The sequence below is a fragment of the Styela clava genome, chromosome 15 (assembly GCF_964204865.1).
Source record: "Styela clava chromosome 15, kaStyClav1.hap1.2, whole genome shotgun sequence".
NCBI lineage: Eukaryota > Metazoa > Chordata > Ascidiacea > Stolidobranchia > Styelidae > Styela > Styela clava.
In genome coordinates, this window is record NC_135264.1 from 12,516,152 (window position 1) to 12,534,836 (window position 18,685).

General features: G+C 33.5%; 3 protein-coding genes across 4 annotated transcripts; all 3 read left to right on the forward strand.

Moving 5' to 3' along the window:
* The first annotated feature begins 4,624 nt into the window (after window positions 1-4,624).
* On the forward strand, window positions 4,625-6,132 carry LOC120333609 (uncharacterized). 2 transcript variants are annotated; one of them, XM_078120353.1, is made up of 4 exons: window positions 4,625-4,758; window positions 4,859-5,005; window positions 5,202-5,346; window positions 5,876-6,132. In XM_078120353.1, exons 1-4 carry the CDS (start codon window positions 4,646-4,648, stop codon window positions 5,921-5,923), a joined length of 453 nt encoding a protein of 150 aa, XP_077976479.1. In that variant the 5' UTR covers window positions 4,625-4,645; the 3' UTR covers window positions 5,924-6,132. The 2 variants fall into 2 exon arrangements, with proteins under 2 accessions (XP_077976479.1, XP_077976480.1); XM_078120354.1 differs by having other exon boundaries at window positions 5,208-5,346.
* Window positions 6,133-7,957: 1,825 nt separating this feature from the next.
* On the forward strand, window positions 7,958-9,490 carry LOC144432360 (uncharacterized). The gene is made up of 4 exons (XM_078120369.1): window positions 7,958-8,086; window positions 8,462-8,620; window positions 8,895-9,033; window positions 9,243-9,490. The coding sequence occupies exons 1-4, from the start codon at window positions 8,001-8,003 to the stop codon at window positions 9,279-9,281; spliced, it is 423 nt and encodes a 140-aa protein (XP_077976495.1). The 5' UTR covers window positions 7,958-8,000; the 3' UTR covers window positions 9,282-9,490.
* A 2,234-nt stretch (window positions 9,491-11,724) lies between these two features.
* Window positions 11,725-13,021, forward strand: LOC144432388 (uncharacterized). The gene is made up of 4 exons (XM_078120418.1): window positions 11,725-11,862; window positions 12,032-12,187; window positions 12,337-12,478; window positions 12,910-13,021. The coding sequence occupies exons 1-4, from the start codon at window positions 11,768-11,770 to the stop codon at window positions 12,961-12,963; spliced, it is 447 nt and encodes a 148-aa protein (XP_077976544.1). The 5' UTR covers window positions 11,725-11,767; the 3' UTR covers window positions 12,964-13,021.
* Window positions 13,022-18,685: the final 5,664 nt, after the last annotated feature.

Here is an 18,685-nt window from a genome sequence, read left to right on the forward strand (position 1 = left end):
TAGGATTATTGGACACGGACCTATGGATCTAGAACTAAAATTAGTCCATTTAAAAATGCTCTAATCTTGGCTTCATCCAGTGTGTCGCCTGATGTCGAACAGATAGCAAGCGTAATGCAACAACAAGTGTCACATTAATTTCCATTTGTAATTTTTTTGTCTAGTACTGTGACTTGAGTCCACGAGTGGTCGCAGTGCTCGTTATTTGAAATCTAAAATTTCAACTCCTGATCTGTGTAACAAATGTGATTCATCAGCCACGCGTTCGGTTTTCACCTTTCTCAGAAATACATGTGCGGCCCGCCAAGATTTGTAATCCCTAATTTTGGCCCGCAATCGACAAAGGGTGTTCAAAAATATGAAGAAACTGAACAAGTAGTATTATTCTTATGTGAAAATTTATAATATGCAATTATGAAAATCGATTGGTTCTGGGCATCACATATGCGTTAACTAAAAATCACAATTTATTCATTCTGTTGAAATGATATAACGCAACACAAAGAACTTCTCTCTAAGTCTAAACCAAGCCTGCACAACCTTTTTGGTGTCGTGGCCCCTTTCACATGGAGAAATACATTGCGGGCGGCAAACGATTTTATTAAACTAAGTATACATACACCAGTTCTGATTTACGTGAGAATTTACATAATACCTAAAAAGTAAGTTTGTTTACGTAAAAATCATCAGCCAATAGTTAGTGGTTACTGAGTAGGGCTGGGCATAATAATCGAATATTACAATAGCGGCTTACTATTCGACTATCTTGTAACACGTGACCTGAACGCGCTCAATCAGAAGATTCATTTAACGCAAAAACAAACATAGACAGGATAGGAAAATACGAACAGAAAAAAGAAAACGAATCCCAGAGCCAGTAGTAAATATATTATTTGTTATTGTATAACGGCGATAAAGCGATCAAAGCCGACAAGAAATATAATAATCCGAATAAAATTAATTCAAAAACGTGGGTTTTAAATTGCAACTCCCTTTTTCTTTTTTATCAGCGTCTCGTCACTAATGATCGCACAGTAGCTTTAAAGTTTACTGAACAGAACCCACAGTCCTGCAAGTAATGAAAAAAAAAAATATGTATATCGATGTCAACAAGAGCGTAAGACTTGATACATGCGTAATAAGGAGAAGGGACTTTTGGATGTTGATGACCGGGACCATCAAACACAAATCACGAAAGAGCTTATATTAAATAGTAAATATTACAAATTCAAAATGTTTGCTTATAAACTCGTTATATAGCGAATCGCAGTAAACAGCCTGACGGGTTACACGCGGCTCGCTGGCCGGGTTGGGCAGCCTTGCTCTAAGCAGTGATCGTTTAGTAATTTAGTTAGACTCTAGACTAGAGTCTAAAGTTCTAAACGATCACTGCACAGCTCACTTTGTAGTAAATTTTCTGAAAGTTTCGAAAACTAGTAAAACAAACTTATTTACAACATTTGACGTATTGCTGAATTTGAAATAAAGCAAAATGTTGTCATAGATTTATCACACACGTCAGCAATACGTCAAATGAGTTAGCATTGGGATGGATTGTAAATATACTATGGCTGCTAATCCCGGTATGGGGATGTAAGAACTGCAAGTTCGTTACGTAGTTTTATGTTGTCATGTGTGCAGTGGCAAGAAGGAGTTGGAATTCTTGACGCTTCAGCTCGATTAAATCTGGCGAAATCGAGTATATAACGAATGGGGCCATAGTAAGCAAATTTACTATTGTGACAGATTGAGTAATCGCATAAAGTCGTCTCTTTTTATAATCAACTTCTATTCTAAAATGAAAACATCAACACTGAATCACATGGAAGTTGTCAGTAATCGTATGCTGCAATACTGAGCATTCTGCACGTTTGTGGTCAACTACAACTTATCAAGCTTCAAACAAGTTACCACAGGCTCGTGTTAGTTTATTTGAACTTACCACAGAATGAGAAAGCTAAGCTCTAATATCAAGGAAAGCGTCCACAAGAATAAACAAAGGAAAAGCACCATATCGTGCATACATATTTGCTGCATATTTATTTTCGATTTTTTTTTGGGCGTATTCTGAGTGCCTTCTGATTGCAGTGACATTATCTCATGGTCATCAAAATCCTTAGTGTTAAACGAAATGCTTTTTTAGATAAAAGCATAAACAGTGGAAAGCACCATGACGTGCATTCATTTTACCACGGAGAAACATAAAATATTCTGTATTTCTGTTACGAAAACAGTTGCAATTAATATTTACTTCCGACGGAAACACTGTAGAAAAAATTGAACTGAAGTTCATTCAAAAGTTCTGTCAAACCAAGTATATATCGAATGCGGCCATAGTGAGCAAGCGTACTAGTGCGACAGAATAGGTAATTGCATAAAGTCATCACTCTTCGTAACAAAATCTTATTCTAAAATAAAAACATCAACATGGAAGTTGTGAGTAATCGTATTCCGCAATACTGAGTATTCTACACGTTTGCAGTCAACTACAGCTTATCAAGCTGCAAACAAGTTACCACAGGCTCGTGTTAGTTTATTTAAAACTACCACAGACTGAGAAAGCTAAGCTCTAATAGCACGGAGCTATTCCACATAAATAAACAATGGAAAGCACCATATCGTGCACTGCATATGTAATTTCGATTGTTTTTTGTTATGGTGATATTCTCAGTGCCTTTTGATTGCAGTGACATTATCTCACGGTTTTCAACACCATCAATGTTGAACTAAAATAGTACGGAATGCATTTTTTGGCAAAGGTATAAACGGTGGAAAGCACCATGACGTGCAATCATTTTACCAACGAAAAATACTGTATGTCTGTTACGAAAACAATTGCAATTAATATTTACTTCCGGCGGAAACTGTGGAGTTCATAATAACTTTCGAAGTTAAAAGAACTTATAGTTACCAGAAATAAATCTATAAAACGCTTTTCAATTTGAACACTTCAAATTAGTTTGCAAGTTTGAAAATAATAACAATACAGACGTTTACTGTGGGCGCTTCGTCATGTAGTAAGAGTATATGAAGTGGTAACTCTTACTCCGCGTGCTCTATTCCCATGTACTAATGACGTACTCATTGAAATATTTCGTGACATTATTTCTGGCAAAGCATAAAAGGCTTGCACAAAAAGTTTATTTTCGTAAACCATATAAGGAAACGAATGATGTGTCAACCGCAACATTCATTGGTTGAAAAGTATTCGAGTCCGAAGTAGCCATGTATGTTCAATTTATACTTTATGCGCTACCTACAGGCCTAGCTATATCTACTCGAATTGAATTTCGGGAATTCTCTACTCTCCTTGAAAATGAATACATAAATAAGCATCAAATTACCCAGCATAACGAAGTTTCGGCATTCCCTTCCCGGATCACGCAAAATCCCGGATTATCGCAAAAACAACTTTTCTTCATGACATGCTTTTGCAGTAAAACGTAGATTATCAAGCACGCTTACCACATGCCAGTGTTATTTTAATAAAAAATACCGCTCATACCGTGATATACTTAGCTTGATAAAACGAAATTCAAAAAGTTTCATAAACACATATTTACTTTCAAAATACTGTGGTACCACGGGAGGCTACTTCAAAGAAATACCGAAAACAATGGAAAGCAATATATCGTGCATAAATAAATCTATTTTAGGAATTTTCCCGTTCCGATTTTTTATGAAAAAAATGAAATTTGAGTTATTACTTATCTTATTTGATTCTTCGCTAACTCGATATAGATCTGAAAGTATTTCGTTACAAAAATAAATTCCTGCAACTATAACTAGAGTGCAATTCGGTCTAGCAGTGAAAATATCAAATCCGCTTTGTATACTTACATACGGAATAGCTGGAAAATATTGCGTAAAGAAAGCTTCGATCCAACTGTTTGCTTGCTATGGTTGCCTATTTTTTTTCTATTAATTTAGGTTTCTTAGGCTTCTTTTTCTGAGGAAAATTGTCTTAAAATACGAATAAAAAATTAAGTAGTTTTTGTTATATTTAACAGCGTCGATGGCCGAATGTCACATTGCATCGAATTTAAATAACTTTTTTAAAAAACATTTCTTGACAATGTATCTTCATTGGAGAAATTTTGTCAATAGTATTCCAGTCTAGGATTCTTCAAATTTGTCCTTCAAAAGAAAGCATAATCATGGAAACATTCGAATCCCAGCATTGTTCTTTGTCAATTGTCATTGTTTTTAAACAAATATTTGTAAAACTGAAAAATCGCGACGAGTTTATTCATTTTTATTGTTACAGTTGACATACTGTAAATTGAAAATAATATTTGACATTTCAATTTTGAGCGATCGAAACTTTTCGGCTATTGTCAACTAGCGGTGGTTGTCATTCAAGGCCAATTAGAAATTAGATTTTAGAAGTTTTTGATAATTGTCTCTTATATTTTCATTAATCTCTCCGTTTTGTTAAAGAAGTACTCTTCCTTTAACTTAAAATATGGGTCTAAAAATGTTTCATTGAAGCAAAAAAAATCAGTGTTTATAATAATTTATATTGGTGGAAGCTCTAGAGCGGGTAAAAAGCTTTTGTGGTTGGATTATCCTACAATGTCTAGAAACTCTATAAAATGGCATGCAATATGAAAAAGCTAGCAATATCTGGTATCCTTCTACCAAAATGAAACTCTTCATTGCTATATTGCTTTGTGCAGGAACTTTTCTGTGCTCAGCGGAGTCGAAAAATGAGAGAATACGTCGATCGACGCCATTTTGCGCCGTTAAAAACCCGCCGTAAGTATAGCAGATATAGCAATGAGTAGCCCTCTTATATGTCGCCGTTCTTAGAAGTTTATTCGTGATTATAATATTATTTTTTTTTTTAATACCACAGATCGAAGAATCCCAACCAATGCGAAACGAAGCCAGTGTCCAGATGTCCACAAAGAGATTGCATTTTTCGTGTTAGAGAGGGTAAATTGAACACTTGGGAAACAGTTGAATTGATATGGGAATTGGACAAACACGTGGAAGAATGCAAGTATGTCTACACTAAGTTTTACTACTACAAATATATATACAATCACATCATAGAGTAATTTTTTTTTGACCTGATATTTTAATGAAACAATTTAGATTATCATTCTTTCATTTAGAATTTGACAACTCGAGTCGACCTTGCCGTCTGAATATTGTAATTTATCTTTTTAATATTATCTTTCCGGCACTTGTTTTAGGAACAGGGTATCTGGAATGAAATGTAGCAACGCTAATCTTCCGTGCAAATGTCGCCACAAAGGCAAAACATTATGGGAAAAGGCTTATGTTTGGGTAAAGATCGCTGGGAAATTGGAAGTACAAAATCGCTGGATCAGATTCACGGTATTTCATTTTATATATTTACAATTTTATAAAGACAATGAAAAGAGTTAGAGGTGATAGACAAGGAAAAGTATGTTAAACTATCTATGACGTCATCTGACCTATGATGTCACAAAATGTCTTTCAATGTGCATTGTGTGGTGAACTTAAATAACTAATAGGTTTCGAAATATATTAACATCAATAAAATATTTGAAACTTTGACCCGATTAAATTACTAATAAGTTTTAGTACAAGTGTTGTGCATTTTCAGAGTTAAAGTTTTATGTACAAGCTATGTTATTTGAAGCACTTTATTAATATATATCTGTATTTTTATGTTTTTTTGCTGTGATATATGCGTTCGTACAAAATTTATATCTATTGTAAACAAGATCAAAAACATTTAAATCTAGAATATTGATAGAATTAATAATTACTAAACTATAAGAATTTAACATTTCAAACCTTTGGAAAAGTTACTAATTTTCGACAAAGCTTGAGTTTTGATTAACAACAATTTATAATATTATTCTTGACTTTTTTTCAGATCCCAGATGGATGCATGTGTGCAGTGGTTAATGTCCCTCACAGATAAATCAGCTTTCCTTTCAATTGCTGGCAAAAATGAGAACATTTAATTATGATTTGACACATTGGTGCTTATAATGTTTTTTTTTGGCTTTCTCTTATCGTTTGTTCAAAAATAATGTAATGCATTGTTATTCTAAACTATAAAAATTAAACTGCTAGAGACTAATTTTGAATATTATGATAATAAAATAAATTGTATTCCGGACAACATTGTTTGATGAGTTTATAACGATAGTAAGGCTATTTTGAGTAGAACAATATGATACTGGCTTTTGTGGTTTTATATCGGAGCGAAAAATATTCAAAAAACAGTAACTTGTGAGTTGATGAACAAATGTAAATTGGTGGAAAAGCATCAATATTAACCCCCCAAAATAAGGTTTTCGAATTAAAATATAGACAAGGATTTGGAACTCTTCATCAATAATCCACTATTGTCTTATGTCCGCTAAAATTAGTAATAAAAACATGTTTCTAATTGAAGAAAGAAAAGTACGACACAATTTGCTTTGTTTACCTTCGAGTCTGTGACGTCATACTGAAAACGCTAAAACACATGATTCGAACCTGTTGTAGCTATGCGCGCTCAGCCTTTCCCCCTTTTTGTGTTGCATTGTCGATGTAAGCAGTATTTCCGACTCACCAGTACAACCTCGTACATCTGCTAACAACTCATTGATCATGTAAAAATCCCAAAGTCACTCGTTGTTGTGTGTTTTTATTTTGTATGAATAACATTGTTGTGAGCAGAAATCTTTGCCTATAGTCTGGAGAGTTTTTTTTATCTCTGCTTTGGTCAACAACGAACAAAGTACAATTTTCATGATAAGAGCATGTGGTTCGGCATCAATGTATTTTTCTAGCGGTCTAATGACCGATTACATTACAATTTTAATAATATGTTTTGTATACTTATATTTATAAAGTTGAGAATACATAACGGAGGCTTCAATACGTGAATACATAATTGAATAGGAAACTGGGTAAAAAATTCGGTACTTTCGTATAGTATAGGTACCAGATTAGGGTTGAGCCATAATTTTATTCCGATTTTCTTATATTAGTTCTAAGAGTTCAGGGACTGTCTGTGTTAGCCACGTGACCTTCTGCTCATAGGCTTTCGTCCCTTTACACAACTTGATGTGAAGTAGGTGAAAAAAATTAGTTACCTCCATATTGGTACACACTTCTGGAGCGCCAGAAATCCTATATGTAATATCAAATTTATATCGACTTTAAGTGCGGATTCAACTCTTGGTCTGAATCCATAGCTATTCTGATTTTAAAAATAAAAAATGAATTTACCGCTCCATGGCATTTTAAAAACAAAAATTCATTTTGTTCATTTTGAATGGCAAGAATTTGTTTTTTAATAAACCACGGCATCACGAAAAGCTCCGAACGGATTAAACTATAACCATTTGGAAGTATGGTTGAGATGGATTAGATGGAAATTTCAGATTTAAAAACCTCTATTTTTTATAATGAAAAATATGGTTTTTCATCGTTTAGTCTTAAAATAGAATATGCAATATGCAAAAAATCTTGCTACCTTATTATTTCAACATATTAAAGGTTCAATATTTCAAGTAAAAAAATTGTTATTTTAAAAAATACGATAAAATTCATTGAGTGTTTGATTATTTTAATATTCGGCTTTCTAATTCCTAGTGGTATAATTAGTTCAAATAACTTTTTGACAGTTAGCAGTTGATTATATAGATTTTATTAAATACAATTTGAATCAGACCACCCGCGTGAAAATAATCCGACGTAAAGCTGTACATTGTTTATCGCAGGTTGTAATCAATAGGACAAAGAAGTTTTTAAAATCGAAACGATGCCACAAGTTTTCTGCCACAAGGAATTACCTGTAAATAATAAAATTAATTTTTGTTCAAATAAATACAGTCGCTTATACGTCATAAACATTTTTTCCCTTCCATTTCTCTCAAATATCAAAATTGAAGATTCAAAACAATTTTCGTTTTAACAATAATGCATTTTTTTTCATTTCAGTCTATCTATTTAACGCCAATCTGCTAAGACAAGTTTTCATATGCTCTTATTGTTGCTTCACAATGAGACTGTTTACGCTGGTCATTTTCGCCACATGTGTTGTGCTGGGTTCGGCGCTTCCTCCACCATGCATGACGAAAAAACCACCGTGAGTATCAAAGACTAACATGTCCAATTGTTTCGAAAGTTGCGTAATTATTTTATTTGTTATTATTACAAATTTTTCAATTTTTTCACGAGAAGAAAATGTTGTTTACGGATAGCTGATCAAAGTGTTGATATGCATATTCACAAAATAATATTAAATTTATCATTTCAAACCCCAAATTTTTTACTAAAAATTAAATTAGAAAAATTTTAAAATTATGCAAGTTTTAAATAATTTGTGTTTGATTGGAAACTAAACAATTGTGTAACTTACTATCTTTCCTTGCGTTATGCTTTTGCGCACTTTGTGTTTGATTATTTTATATGGAAATAATTGCATAGTAGTTATAAAATAAATTATTGCGTAATATTTCAGATCAGAGAACCCCATGAAATGCACACATGTCCCACAGTCGCTGTTTTGCCTTGTTAGACCATGTACTTTTACGGCAATAGAAGGATTGACATTAATAAACCAAAAATTAAAGAGTGTAAAATTAGCGAAAAAAATCAGAGTAACAGTCGATGAATGCAAGTAAGTATAGTTTGATTTTTTAAGGTGTATACCAAGAAAAATAGTATCACGTTTTATTATTTTTGTTTCTGAACCAAAATTGTTTAAATTTTTTTTAAATTTATATATTGCCAAATTAGTCCAGAACGAATTTCTTATTTTATTTTTGAAGAATAATAATATTATCATTTAAAAAAGTTTAATGAGTCGGCCATGGCGAAGTAACTAACATTGTAATCAACTACTGACTATTTCAGAATAATAAAAAACATTTTTCTATGTTCCCACATAACAGAAAACCGGGTCAGAAATGCTCTGGGTATCGTTGCCCATGTAGGTGCTACAATAAGGGAAAATGGATCTGGGAAGTCGGTATGGTAACAGTGAAAATTAATGGAAACTGGGTATCTGTGCCGAAAGCAGTCAAACTCAGGGTAATTATCTAATATTGCCATTAGGCTTTCTAGATGTATTTGTGTAGACTACACGTGTATTTTAAATCTATAAAAGCAAAGTAATGTAGGCCTTAAGCAATTAAAAAGGTGATGTAGAATAGAAATGAAAAAAGAAATTATGGAATAAGTTGTGTTTTGATAGATTAGCACCAATAGTAACTAAAAATACTACTATTGCATTTTTATAGGTGCCAGGGGGTTGCACGTGCACTGAACCTGATGACTAGAATCGATGGCAGATGAAGAAGTTGAAATAAAGAAAATTGAAATTTTTATTCGTAATTAAATTAATTCTATTTTGAGCGCCATCAATACTGGAGCAATATAAACAAATACAAGCAAATGTGTGCATTTCAAAGTTGCGTTTTATTTTCATATTGAAGCATTTCTATAAAATCCTTCATCAACAATCAGGATTTTCTGTTTATATTTTGACAATATATATACATCTTATAGTGCAGGGGTTGAATTTTTTTTAGTATAAGAGCCGCATGCAGCAATTCAGAAATATGGAAGAACCGCATAATTTTTCAAATTATTAATATTGAAGTTCATTGAATCATTTTCTATTGTAACTGGTACATTGGTCCTAATTTGGGAGATGCGCTGTTGTGTAGTGCGACGCGAAACCGGCGTTTGGGCTAATACTCGCTTCGTGTTGTTGAGATTCAAGACTGCGACAACATCAGCAATATTTTTTTCACAAAATCACGATCAGAGTATAGAAATTTAGCACGATAAATATTCCATGATATACCAAAATTAGATTCAGTTGTTGCATCGAATTTCTTGCCAAATGATATCATAAATTTCTGCCATGCGGGGTTAATTTTGGGCGAGAGGATTGCTGGAGTCCTCGTCTCCGTAGGGTGCAGTGGTTACGGCTTCCTCCACCACGCATCTGGAAACAAATAACTGGCTAACTAATCTCATATTCGACATTGACTGAAACCGGTTACTAACCGGTCGATCGGTCGTAGTTCGCCATATGATGAAGCCGTCGCGTCGGCTGTCCTGTTCCCCGAGATAAATATGCGAATCCTATCTATCACGGCATACCGTAGAAACAAACATTTGACCAGTGTGACGTATGATTCGTCGCTCGACTGATTTAAACTTCCATTTATTTCATAGTATAGATTTTAGAAATTCCATATTACTAAGAAATCAGTCAAATAATCTCCTCTTTCAATATCATCGACATTGTTGCCAATGTCAAACGGGAAACCAATTATAAGTCGATTATAGGTCTATTATAGTCTGGCTGTTCAAAAAATAACAAATAGGGGAGATCTTATGAAATGAATGTTATCCTTGAAAATGTATGGATAGAGATCACAAATCATGGCGTAAAAGGTGGTAAAAATGATTTAATATTTATGAAATGCAATCAAGATATTAATTAGTTAACATCCTCCCATTATAAATTTAGATTGCTGATTGAGTGAGTTTTTGTATGAAATTGAGCCAAAATTATCATCTTTTATTTAAAAACATAGATCCTAAAAAAATCGCATATAAGTATTGAATACAATGGAACTATACACTTCGAGTTTGCATTGTGATGAAAACAGTGTGCGAGAGTAATTTTTAGAAGTTAATTACAAGTACTAGAAATAGACAGCATATTGAATAAGGCAGAACAACCATTGGCGTAAAAAAACAAATCGGGAGAAACATGGCATACGAGAGAAAATCAACATTGGACAAGATATTATATCAGATTTATAATATTTTTCAGCGATAAATAATTGAGTTGTCTATAACGTTACTTAAAGTTTTTAAGTCTAATCCAAAATGAACACGGACTAAAATATGTACCTGTATTGTTATCTATACAATGTTGCAATAACGGTTTAGTAATGAATACATAAAAAATCTCATAATGCTCACGTATTTCAATATTCCATAATTTATATATATGTAGTTCAATTACAATTAATACTGTTTTATTTATTGCCTAATTCAATTGAGTTCAATTAAGTTTCCATAAGAAATAGTTTTAAATATAAAAATGCGCGTCTGTGTTGAATAAATCACAAGTTCATCCATATAAAATAAGAAATATTTTGAATAGCACACTTTTAAATATGATCAGATTTCATCAAACCTAACCTACGTCGGAGTCTCGAGTTGAATATCATGTTTGAACCATACATATATAACAACACTTTTGATTTAAGCTGGGTAAGATATAACTAATAAATTTTTATTTTGACATACTCGCCAACATATTATTAGCTCCTAACACATAAGTGGTAAAATGATTGAACACTTTGCGGAAAACTCATCATAAGAATGGAATATTATTATTAAATAGAATGAAAAAATGAAACCTAATTGAAACGACAAAACAATATGAATTGTTTTTACCAAAATCGTAAGTAGTCTGCATAAATGAATAGAAAAAAATTAAGTATTAGCTAAATGTAAAAACAAATAATAATAATAAAATAAAAAAATGGAAGGAAGCTTTTAGCACACGAATTGTTTATTAGCCTTGAACTATTATTTTCGCTTTTTTTCGGAGCGTTTTATATACAAAAAAATACATTCTCTCGTATCTCTCATGTATCAAAAAAAATATATATATATATAAAAAGAGTTATAGTTGAGAATATAACTCACCGTATTTTGCCTTTTTTGTTGATTCAAGTCTATAAAAGTAATCGAATAAAGTAAAGTATTCATATGATCTATTCCTCGTGGCAAAATGAGAATATATCTGCTGCTGTGTATTGTTGCGTGTGCGGCAGTTTGCGTTTCGGGATCGTCTCGGGAGCCTCAATGTTCTGTGCAAAATTTGCCGTAAGTATAAGGTATATTGAGTATAATAAAACGTCAAGCCTTTTTTTTCAATTTTTTTGATGGCAACTTATAAATAACAAATGATTGGCATGCTACGTTTTCCAGCTTTCAAAACAGATTTTTTTCTAGTTCATGAAAAAAATCCAAAAATTGCTTTACAATATTTTAGATCGAAAAGACCAAGATCATGCCAAAAGAACAAATGGTCGAAATGTGAAGAGAAAGAATGCTCTCTCTCTATTGAAAAAGGGATACTCACTGAGAATGGAAAATCAAAAGTAGTTGCTATTGTGAAACCAATAAAAGTAAATGGAAAAGAATGCGAGTAAGAATATAATAATATGTTATGTGCGTGTGTTTGTGTGTAAAATCATTGAATTTTAAAGAAAAATGGGTTCTCAAATGGCTTCAAATACGGAAAAGCCTAAATACAATTCGTGAACAAATCCTAAAGTACTGAATTTTTATTTAAAGTAAAAAACACTGGAAAGGTCAAATAAAGCGATGTAGCGGTGGAATATTTCCATGCAGATGTCGAAACTGGGGTATTAAGACAGTCGTAACAGCCTGGATTAGTGGAAAGTGGATGTCTGTTCAAAAATCGGTTGAAATACATGTGAGTATATCGCAAGTCTATGCTTTTTGAAATAACCGTATTGTACAAATTCTATATTTTTCTCGTTTAGGTGTACTAACATTTACATTTGTGATTTAATTTTGTTTGGAAAGTTACTGACTCTTAAAATATGAGAAAGGAGAAAACAATATTTTTGAGCACAAACAAAAGTTATTGTTTGAATTAATTTACTTTTAATAAAATATTCAATTGGTTTTAAATAATTTATTCTTAGGTTTATTTGCCGCTCATGTTAGATCTACTTTTGAAAACTAACACGATCGACTCAAAAAGTAATACTATATGATTCATACTTTAAGCTTACGATCCGCGACAATTTGGAATAGACCAAGTAACGTAATATACTGAATCAATCCGCGATTGGTGTGGTTATTCAATAAAACTTATCTAAATATAAATTTCTTTCCCAGATTCCAGCTGGATGCATGTGCGCTGAGCAGAACATCCTAACAAGGAGTTTGTAATTCAAAAAGTGCTGTTTACTTGTGCGTATACCGGTCAATAAAAATGTGTTTAATTGAACTATGATTTTGTATGGGGTATTGGGTGAACATAATTCTACATTAATAGAATTGAGGCAAAAACGGAAACGCGATACAAACTATAATCACCTTCAGGATCAGAACGCGAGAAATCGTTCAGACTTGCTTAGATTGTTGGTGCCTATTTTGTATAGCCACGGAAATATCAGAAGAACGATGCCCGATGATGATATTAAATACAAAACCAGGGTATATTATACAAATAAAAACTTTAGTAGAGCAGTGGTTCTCAAACCGCCCACTTTTTAAAATTCGTCGAGTTTCGCGCCCACATCAAAAACAACTAGTTAAAACAACAAGCTGCAAAAACAAATAGTAAGGCGAAAGTATGTTTTATTCGAAAAACACGTTGAAAATACGTTGATAAAATAACAATCTCTGAACAATAAAAAAATATAAACATCCAAAATGAGGGAGGCAAGATCAAATCTAACAAATATTTCTATTTAGCCTCGAGCCCCCTGAAAAAATTGTCTGGGCCCCACTTGTAGGGCGCCCCACCGTTTGAAAACTCTGCTTTCGTTTAGAGTGATAATGTTTTGACAGGCTAGCACAGGGTTGTCCAACCCGTGGCCCGCGGAAGCATTTCGAGTGGCCCGCGCTTTTTTTCAGTATTGAATAAAAAAAATTGAGTAAAGCTATTTCGAGTGATGTAGTAGGTCTATACAAAAATGTGATACAAACGATTTGTTTATTTCCCTGAAGTGCGCTCTGTCAGCCCTTCCAAACGAGCCATGGGTGACATTTTGAATCAAAACCAACTGGGAGGAGATATCGATACATAAAGGTGCCATAGTCGCTTACACACTTGGCCATTTTCAGATAGAGATTTTGTCAAGGAATGTATGTATATCATGTATTTATTAATCGGATTGCCAATGTTTACGTCCGGAAATGAAAGAGGCGTTTGCAAAAATAGCCTGTCTGTACTGGTCTTTTAAAATATTCTAATTGCAAAAGCGGGAAAATTTTCATTGTATTCCTTGGCCCTTGACGAAAGCACTTACATCAAGTTTACGGCTCCGTTGGCGACTTGCGATTTTTGGGGTGAGTTTGATGACATGTAATAACCGTGGAGCTCGCAAAAATTGTCCCTGTTGAGGGTACGAATAGCACTAAAGACATTGGTTTGTTAAGAGCTGTGATAAAAATGATCAGCGTCTTGGCTTGTCTTTGGTGAAACTTTCGGGAATAACGCCCGATGGCGTCCCATCAATGGATGGAAAACAACAGTTTTATTGTTCTAAATATTGTGAAAGTTTGATGTTAAGGTTTTGTTTGTTTTTTCATTAACCTGTCGTCAGTGTAGCAAAACTAGTTCATAACTATCATGTCAAGTTGCCCGCGCAATTATTAGTGAACCACATGTGGCCCTTCGGCGAAAAAGGTTGGTCGACCCTGCAACATTAGAGTCTAAAGGTCTAAACGATCACTGCCCAGCTCACTTTGTAGAAAATTTTTTAAAAGTCTCGACAACTAGTTAAACAAATTCATTTACAACATTTGACGCATTGCTGAATTTAAAATGAAGCAAAATATTGTCATAGATTTATCACATACGTCAGCAATACGTCGAATGAGTTATCATTGGGATGGATTGTAAATATAGTATGGCTGCTAATCCCGGTATGGGGATGTAAGAACTGCAAGTTCGTTACGAAGTTTTATGTTTTCATGTGTGCAGTGCCAAGAAAGAGTTGGGATTCTCCACATTTCAGCTCGAATGCAAACCGAGTATATATCATAGTCAGCAAGTGTACTAGTGAGCCAAAATAGGTATTTGCATAAAGTCATCACTTTTTGTAACAAAATCTTATTCTAAAATAAAAACATCAACATGGAAGTTGTGAGTAATCGTATGCCGCAATACTGAGTATTCTGCACGTTTGTCGTGAACTACAGCTTATCAAGCTGCAAACAAGTTACCACAGGCTCGTGATATTTTATTTAAACTACCACAGGCTGAGAAAGCTAAGATCTAATAGCACGGAAGTATTCCACAAGAATAAACAATGGAAAGCACCATATCGTGCAATCATTTTACCACCGAAAAATTCTTTACGTCTGTTACGAAAACAATTGCAATTAATATTTACTTCCGGCGGAAACTGTGGAGTTCATAATAATTTTCGAAGTTGAAAGAGCTTATAGTTCCCAGAAATAAATCTATAAAACGCTTTTCAATTCGAAAACTTCAAATTAGTTTGCAAGTTTAAAAATAACTAGAGCTGCGTGCAGCTTTAACAGGCTTCCCGCGTAAAAAAAAACTGAAGACGCGTTATGCTCACTGGAGCGTGAAAGCGTGGTCAGTCATGCATAAAATTTGCAAATTATGATGGGGGACTTATTATCTGCATGTGATGTAAATTTCAAGTCTCTAAGTAGTGTCGTTCTCGAGAAGAAGATGAAAATGTAAAATCCTATATTGCTCACTGGAGCGTATCGCCGAGGTCACTCATGCGTATCCTTGATATGTCGTATCCGGAACATGTCCATTAATCATTGTTATGAATTTCAACCCAATAGCATGTATCAATTTTGAGAAATCGCAAATAAAACTGAAAACGCGTTTTGTTCACTGGAGCGTGAAAACGTGGTCAGTCATGCATAAAATTTGCAATTTATGATGGGGGACTTATTATCTGCATGTGATGTAAATTTCAAGTCTCTAAGTAGTGTCGTTCTCGAGAAGAAGATGAAAATGTAAAATCCTATATTGCTCACTGGAGCGTATCGCCGAGGTCACTCATGCGTATCCTTGATATGTCGTATCCGGAACATGTCCATTAATCATTGTTATGAATCGCAACCCAATAACATGTATCAATTTTGAGAAATCGCAAAAAAACTGAAAACGCGTTTTGCTCACTGGAGCGTGAAAGCGTGGTCAGTCATGCATAAAATTTGCATTTTATTGCTAGCTGAGAACTTCTGCACATTTGAGGTGAACTTCAAGTTTGTAGGACCAATTTGAAAAAAAAATAATAAAAATAAATAATAAATAAATAATAATTATAATAATAAATAAATAATAATAATAATAAATCACAGGAATACAATAGGTTCCCTGCTGACAAGCAGCGGGAAGCCTAATAACAATACAGACTGTAGGCGCTTCGTCATGTAGTAAGAGTATTTGAAGTGGTAACTCTTACTCCACGTGCTCTAATCCCATGTACTAATGACGTACTCATTGAAATATTTCGTGACATTTTTTCTGGCAAAGCATAGAATGCTTGCACAAAAAGCTTATTTTCGTAAACCATATAAGGAAACGAATGATGTGTCAACCGCAACATTCATTGGTTGAAAAGTATTGAAGTCCGAAGTAGCCATTCATGTTCAGTTTATACATCTACTCGAATTGAATTTCGGGAGTTTTCTACTCTCCTTGAAAATGAATACATAAAAGAGCATCAAATTACCCAGCATAACGAAGTTTCGGCATTCCCTTCCCGGATCCCGCAAAATCCCGGATTATCGCAAAAACAACTTTTCTTCATGACATGCGTTTGCAGTAAAACGTAGTTTATCAAGCACGCTTACCACATGCCAGTGTTATTTTAATAAAAAATACCGCTCATACCGTGATATACTTAGCTTGATAAAACGAGCTTCAAAAGTTTCATAAACACATATTTATTTCAAAATACTGTGGTACCACGAAAAGCTACCTCAAAGAAAAACTAAAAACAATGAAAAGCACTATATCGTGCATAAATAAATCTATTTTAGGAATTCTCCCGTTCCGATTTTTTATTAAAAAAAATGAAATTTGAGTTATTACTTATCTTATTTGCTTCTTCGCTAACTCGATATAGATCTGAAAGTATTTCGTTACGAAAATAAATTCTTGCAATTATAACAACAGCGCAATTCGGTCTTGCAGTAAAAATATCGCCTCCACTTTGTCTACTTACATACGGAATAGCAGGAAAATATTACGTAAGGAAAGCTTCGACCTAACTGTTTGCTTGCTAGGGTTGCCTGTTTTTTTTTTTTAATTCAGGTTTCTCATGTTTCTTTTTTTGAGGAAAATAGTATAAAAATAAGAATGAAAAGTTAAGTATTTATTGTTATATTTAACAGCGTCGATGGCCGAATGTCACATTGCATCGAATTTGAATAACTATTTTTCAAAAAAAAAATCTCTTGACAGTTGTATCTTCACTGGAGAAATTTTGTCAGTAGTAATCCAGTCTAAGATTCTTCAAATTTGTCCTTCAAAAGAAAGCATAATCATGGATAAAATCGAATCCCATCATTGCTCCCTATCAATTGTCATTGTTTTTAAAAACAGAGGCAATAATTGAAAAATTAAAAAATTGCGACGAGTTTATTCATTTCTATTGTTACAGTTGACATACTGTAAATTGAAAATAATATTTGACATTTCAATTTTGAGCGATCGATTGATACTTTCCAGCCATTGTCAACTAGCGGTGGTTGTCATCCAAGGCCAATTTGAAATTAGTTTGTGATGATTGGTTTTGATATTTTAATCAATATCCTCGTTTTGTTTAAGAAGTAGTCCTTAACTTGAAATATAGGTCTTAAAATCTGGAGCAAAAAAATATGTGCCTTGACAACAGCGAACTGTGGAATACCATTTTAAAAAAAAAAGGTCTTACTTGTATACTACCATATCAAGATTACGTTGTCCAAAGGTATTGAACCAAATATAAAAATAACGGAGTAATTTTAATACATTGCAAAACCGAGAATACTGATAAACCGCCATTTTGAACTATTTCATAGCTGATGGAATCGAGCTTTAGCTTGGAGAAAGCGTGCGTAAACATTGGAAAGCACCATTGTGTGCATTCATCTTACCACCGAAAAACTTTCAAATAAAATGGTTGTAATTAATAACTTATATTGATGGAAGCTCTAGAGCGGGTAAAAAGCTTTTGTGGTTGGATTATCCTACAATGTCTAGAAACTCTATAAAATGATATGCAATATAAAAAAGCTAGCAATATCTGGTATCCTTCTACCAAAATGAAACTCTGCATTGCTATATTGCTTTGTGCAGGAACTTTTCTGTGCTCAGCGGAGTCGGAAAATGAGAGAAGACGTCGATCGACGCCATTTTGCGTCTTTAACCCGCCGTAAGTATAGCATATATTGCAATGAATTCCCTCTTATATACGTCGCAGTTCTTAGGAGTTTATTTGTGATTATATTATTGCTTTTTTTCTTGGATACCACAGATCGAAGAATCCCGTCCAATGCAAAACGACGCCAGTGTCCAGATGTTCAGAAAAAAAATGCAATTTTCTTGTTAGAGAGGGTAAATTGAACACTGGGAAAACAGTTAAATTGAGACGGCCATTGATAAAAGAAGGGATGGAATGCAAGTATGCCTATACTAAATTTTACTTGTACAAATCTGTATTTACTTACATAAAACAATAATTTTTGGGAGGAAAGTATACAAGGTATTTCAATCTAACTGAAATTTTATTGAAACAATTTAGAATTATCATTTTTTAATTCGGAATTGGGCACTTCACAATTGAAGTCGACCGTCGACCTTGCCGCCTAAATATCGTAATTTATCTTTTTTAATATTATCTTTAATAATATGGCCTTAATTTTAGGAACAAAGTACTTGGAATGAGATGTAGCAAGGATATTAATC